This window comes from Ochotona princeps, chromosome X, assembly GCF_030435755.1.
Source record: "Ochotona princeps isolate mOchPri1 chromosome X, mOchPri1.hap1, whole genome shotgun sequence".
NCBI classification, from domain to species: Eukaryota; Metazoa; Chordata; class Mammalia; order Lagomorpha; family Ochotonidae; genus Ochotona; species Ochotona princeps.
This window is the reverse complement of record NC_080865.1, coordinates 4,179,536-4,185,322: the sequence shown is the minus strand read 5'-3', so window position 1 is coordinate 4,185,322 and position 5,787 is coordinate 4,179,536. Positions and strand designations below refer to the sequence as shown.

At 52.7% G+C, this 5,787-nt stretch overlaps 1 protein-coding gene across 2 annotated transcripts; it reads right to left on the bottom strand.

The window, feature by feature from the left end:
- Positions 1-1,050: 1,050 nt before the first annotated feature.
- Positions 1,051-4,133, bottom strand: LOC101532432 (zinc finger X-linked protein ZXDB-like). Of its 2 annotated transcripts, XM_058658936.1 has the most exons (3): positions 4,013-4,133; positions 1,292-3,794; positions 1,054-1,196 (listed from the first exon to the last, which is right to left on the bottom strand). In XM_058658936.1, the coding sequence occupies exons 2-3, from the start codon at positions 3,710-3,712 to the stop codon at positions 1,173-1,175; spliced, it is 2,445 nt and encodes an 814-aa protein (XP_058514919.1). In that variant the 5' UTR covers positions 3,713-3,794; positions 4,013-4,133; the 3' UTR covers positions 1,054-1,172. The 2 variants fall into 2 exon arrangements, with proteins under 2 accessions (XP_058514920.1, XP_058514919.1); XM_058658937.1 differs by lacking the exon at positions 4,013-4,133 and having other exon boundaries at positions 1,051-3,818.
- Between the last annotated feature and the right edge of the window lie 1,654 nt (positions 4,134-5,787).

Genomic DNA, 5,787 nt, shown 5'->3' with positions numbered 1-5,787 from the left:
ATGTAGAGGAATAAGTTTCTCTTTATCACTTTCACATTTTCACTGAACATTATGCCGCACAGTCACAGACAAGCCTAACTAAAAACAGAGCAGAACAGGTGACAAATGCATTGAAGGGACATACACAGATACACAGGGTTGCAAATCACCACTCCTGACATTTTCCATGGTGATCCTGAAGGAGACATTATTCAATAGAGGAAGTGAAGAGATTTTTTTCCTGCTTTACATTAAACCTCTATTATCATCACATCAATACGATTAAATTATTCCAATTTCCACGCTACAACAGATAGGAATGAGAAGGACATCAACTGATGGGATTAATCAAATGTGCTGAAGCGATCTGACAACCTGAGGACTCAAATTTGATCAAGGATCTGTTTCATATCATGCTCCTAACTGGCAGCTCTACAAAAAAGCCTCCCCTCAGTAAAAGAAGACAGGAAGGTCATACAAAGAAAACAGCTAACATTTTTGCAAATTTTCTCATTATGTCATTTTAAAAATAACTCGCCAGTGAATACAATCTGTTAAGCTGTTACAAGTGATTTAAAGCTTTCTTCCTCCTCTAATTAACAAGTAGCTCCACAGAAAAACAGGTACCAAGTACATGAATTTGCACATTGATCAGAAGCAGCTACTAACATCACAAAAAGAAAATAAGCACAGGCCACATGATGAAATAAAAAAAAATCTATCAAACATTCATGTCAGAACTACAACACGAACCAATTGAGTCTCCACATACAACTATGGAATTGAGGGAAAAAGTAATTGCCACCAATGGAACAGAATCAGAAAGACAGATCTTGACAAACACATGTGTACAGGCTGTTTTTTCAATGAGTAAAACCGCCAGGAAAAAAAATGATAAATGAAACAAACAAGAGAGATCAGGGCAAAATACATGGATGATCACTACGACATGGCAATCTTTTTATGAGGGTTTGAGAAGCACATGCAAGCTCATCACTGCACAACATAATAATAATATTAAAGGTAAGAAGCACTTTATAAAAAGTCACAGAACTGAAGCAATCTTACAAAAATAAATTCAAACCAAATAATTTTATAAATACGTAACTGAAGGATCAGACAGGTTAAGTGGCTTGCTCAGGATCACACAACTTGTTGGTTCCAGACTCACGGTCGGCATTTAAATCCCCAAACTAGTAGTCCAGGGCCGTGTTCAACTGCAAATCCAAAAGAAAAGGACAGTATTTAAACAATTAGTCCAGGACATCCTCAGAACGGGGTGTAATAAATGCAAGCCACACTTGTTTCATACCAGAAATGAGCTTCCAGTCACCGTGGCAAGATCTGTTTCTTTTCGAGAACCATGGCTTCCTGCTGGGTTGGAGAATCCAAATTGGGCTTGTCCCTCCTGTCCAAAGAAGTCAGAGTCAGGATGTACATTCCAATCTGCTTTGGTTGGTGCCAGCAGTTCCGAGACACTGTTTTCACAAAGGGTGCTGGAAGGAGTGAGAGCTTCTGTGTCCACTGTTAACTTACTGCTGGGTGTCAAGGCCTGGGGCTCCGGGCTGCAGGTTTTCATAGCCAACGAGCCCAGGGATCCCAAGGGCCCGGCAGCAGCACTCGAGACAACATCATCGGTATCCAAGGAGCTCTGCTGAAAGCTGGCTGCCGTTGTTCCAAAAAAGAGAGAGGTATCCAGACTTTGAGGAAGGTCACTGGTGGCCATCAAAGCACGAGGGTCCACAGCCTGCCCCAAGGAGTTAGTGGTGTTGGCAGGGAGACTCCCCGCCAGAGAGGAGCTCACAGAGGCCACATCGATGGTCAAGATTCCGGAATTCACTAAGGCCGTGTCCAGCACCGTGGCAGAACTGTTGCCAGGCGCGTCGGAGAAGAGAGACACTATCTCCGCATCACTGAGATCATTCTGTCCCTGGCTGGTGAGCTCGCTGCTGGGCGTAAGAGAATCTGTGGCTTCCAGCTGAGCCAGGAGATCCTGGCCAAGGTTATGCCTTTTGGCCATGTGTGTCTTCATGCTGTGCTTGGAGGTGAAGAGCTTATTGCAGGTGGACACTGGACAACGGCTCTTCCAGGTGTCCACATCCTGCAGGTGTTTCTTGGAGTGAATGTAGAGACTGCTTCGGGCAGAGAACCGGGCACAGCAGCCTTCCACAGGGCACACGAAAGGTTTTGTGCCCAGGTGGGTTATGCTGTGGCCTTTCAGATGCTCGGCCCTGGTGAAGGATTTCCCACAGCCTTCCACGGGGCACGTGAACCTCCGGTCATCATCGTGCTTCCTTTTGTGCCTTAAGAGTTTGGACATGCTGGTGAAGTTCCAGCCACAGCCATCAAAGTCGCAGAGGAAGGGCCTCTCACCCGTGTGGCTGCGCAGGTGAATCTTGAGCCTACAGGCCTTGTCGTACTGTTTGCTGCAGCCAGGAAAAGAGCAGGAAAAGAGTTCCTGCTCCCTGAAATGGGCGCGGTTATGGGAGAACAGGGCACTCACTGTGATGAAGGTCTTCTTGCAGCCGGAAAAGGCACACTGGTAGGGCCTCTCTGGCTCGAAGTGGCTGCGCTGATGGGCGCTGAGCTTGGCCTGGGTGGGGAAGCTCTCCTCACACACTTCGCATTTGAAAGAGTTCTCCTGCTCATGGCCCTTCATGTGCGCCTTGAGGTTGTACACGGTGGTGAAGCTCTTGCCACAGCCCTCCGCTGGGCAGCCGAAGGGACGCAGTTTGTCGTGAGACTGCAGGTGCCTCTTGAGCTTGTAGGAGGTGGTGAAGGTCCAGCCGCAGCCACCCAAGGGACACTTGAAGGGCCTCTGGCCCTGGCTGCTGCTGTGCGTCAGCAGGTGCACCTTCAGCTGGTGCTTCTTGGCGAAAGTCTGTCCACATTGTGCCTCGGGGCACAGGTACAGCACCATGCCCGGGCTTGGGCCCAGCGTCCCTCGGGGGCTCTGCGCAGCGGCCTGGCTCTCCGCCTCCTCCTCGGGCGCCGGGGCAGGCGCAGGCTCCGCCGGCTCGGCCAGCAGCAGGTCTGGCGGCAGCTCGGGGCAGTCGCCAGGCTGCGTGGAGTGCGTGGAGTGCGGGAGCCCGGCTTGCGGGGCCATCAGCTCTGCGGGCTGCGGGGCGGGCGCGACCCCTGGCTCCCAAGCCGGCAGCGGGGGCGTGGCCAGGGTGAGGACGCCGTTCTCGAAGCGCAACAGCAGGTCCTGGTTGTGGATAGTGATGGTGCCCGCGAAGGCCGCCGCGGGGCCTGAGCCGGCGGCGGGGGTCGGGGGCCGGGCGGGGGTGGCCGACAGGCAGCGGACACCCAGCACGGGCCTGGCCGAAGGGCTCGCGCCGCTCTCGCCCCGTTGTGGCCCCGGGCCCACCTCGGCCGCCTCCCTCCACACGGGCCCTGCGGCCTGACCCGCGCCCGCGGTCTCCACGTCGCCACCCACCGGGTCGAGCAGAACCAGGAAGAAGTCCTCGCCGCCGCCGCCGCCGCCGACGTGATCGGGCCTCGGCGCCAACAGGCTCGAGCCCAGGCCCCGTGAGGCCGTGCGGGCCTCTTCGCGCCGCCGCCCGGGCCCGCCATCTTGGGGGCCCCGGAGCAGCAGGAGGCGGCGTGCCGGGGTCTGGGCGGCCGACAGGTCGGGGCTTCGGTGGACCCGGACGCCGCCCGCGGAGCTAGCGCCGCAGCCGCCGCCGCCCTGTGGCGTCCCGTGAGCTGGGAGCGGCCTCGGGATTTCCATCTCGGAGTCCGTGAGGCTGGGCTGGAACCGGAGCTGCGGAGGAGGCGCGACCACGCCCCCTGCCGCGGGCCCGAACACGTTCCTGAAAGGGAAAAAAAAATGTGCAATGCGCAGAAACTGGCCCTATCAGATATTAAAACGTATTTAACGCCACGGTGATTTAAATATGTTGGTGCTGCTTCTCTGGGGCAGGACAGAAAGCCCAGGGGCAGTGCCTGGCGTACAGAAATGAGGTCCACCGTTAATACTTGGGCAACAATTAAGGAGGTCTTGGGAGGTAATGGGGAAACGACTGCTCACTCGCTAATGGTGCTTCAAAACGTAGGTAGCTCTCCGCTAAAAGTGCCTTAAATCCACGTCTCGCTGCATATACCAAACTGAACACACTTCAGCCTCTCCGTGGCTTTTCACGTGATAAAAATTGTTTCCTGGCTGGCTGGCTGGCAGGCTGGCGGTCCGGATTGATGACTGAGGGGAAAAAAACAATCCCTGAGAGAATGCACTGTGTCAACGTTCAACTGCCAGACCCTTGAAAACGCTCCACCCCCACAGCCAGAGTCCTCCCCACCTGGGACAACTTCGGACAACCTCCCATTCACAGACTTCTGGACCAAGGTCCCGAAGGAAATGGGCACCGACGTGCTTGTCCTTCTGTTGCCAATTAGAGTCAGTGAGAGCTGAGACGGGCTCTCTTCAGCCTGGAAATGCAAAGCCTAGCGGGTGAGCCCATTTAGGCGAAAAGCTGGAAAGCTCAGCAGGTTCCTGGGTGCTCCCACCACAGTGCTCCACTCTTTACCTTTCCAGCGCTGGTTACGCCGGGGTGAAGTGCAATCGCGATCCTACAGCACCAGCAATGATGAGGATATGCATCTTCTGCTCACTCCACGATCTTGGAACACTTTATGATCTTGGAGGTCTCTGGAAGGAAGTTCCCGTTCACTGTTAAGGTTGAGCCCTAAGCCTCTACGGTGGATGCTTGCTAGTCAAAGGCAGAGGCTAGCTTATTCCAGAGCCCATGTGTACCTGCAGCCCTTAAGCGCTGAGGCCCAGTCTTCCTGTGATGACTTGGACCTGCGCTGCCTGCTGATCCTCTAATGAGGGTGGCGGTCCTTAATATGTCTGTCATCAGTAACATTGGGAGTTGACACACATGCAGGTCGCAATGTCTAGTAAGAGAAAGATTCAGGGTGATGACTAGATTCTAGCACACCGTGTATCACTTAAACTAGTCCATGCTTTTCCTCACCACACTTTTAAAAATGATAATGAAAATGTGTCCGTCTCTTGGAAAGCCAGAGCTTCCCTATTGAGACAAAGTTTCTACTTAACGTACTTTTCTCGCTACTACATTGTTGCGGTGAGGGGGAACAAAGCGTTTGCTTTATGTACACAGACACACACACATACACACAGATTTGCTTGTTTTAATTTGAAAGGCGCAGTCTCAGAGAAAAGGAGACAGACAGACAGACAGACAGAGAGAGCCTTCATCTGCTAGTTCACTTCCCAAATGGCCACAGTGGCTGGAGATGAGCCAATGCCAGTCCAGGAGCTTCCTCCAGGTCTCCCGCATGTGGACAGAGGCCCAAGAGCTTGAGCCTTGGCTTCGCTGCTTTTCCAGGCCTTAGGAAAGGAGCTGGATCAGAAGTGCAGCAGTCGGGACACAAAACAGTGCCCAGATGGGATGCTGGCACCACAGGGAGAGGCTTAGCCTACTATATCATGATGCCGGCCCCATGTTTTCCAATTCTGACTTGCTGAAGCATGCATAAAACGTGTCTGTACAGTTCAGACGATTTAGAAAAGCAAGCACCCACCTAACCAGGGCCCAGGCTTGAGAAACAGATCATTGCCAGGCTTCCAGAATACAGTCACAAAACACACCAACTCACATAGTTGGCGTCATTTTCTGCACTTTGCAATAATCATTTTGGTGCCTTTCTGCATGGTTTGCTAGCTTTGGTATGTGTCCCTAAACAATGCGGCTTTTGCAAAGTTATATAAATGGAGTCACGCTACATGGTTCCTTTTGCAGTGACTTCTTTCACGATATAAAATACTTGAGAGATGCATCC

What these genes read in the sequence shown, in the direction of transcription:
- LOC101532432 (XM_058658936.1), bottom strand. Translation starts at nt 3,712, where the DNA reads ATGGAAATCCCGAGGCCGCTCCCAGCTCACGGGACGCCACAGGGCGGC. An exon ending in TGACTGGAAGCTCATTTCTG is followed by an intron (nt 1,197 to 1,291) that starts GTATGAAACAAG and finishes TTGGATTTGCAG; the next exon opens with TTGAACACGGCCCTGGACTA.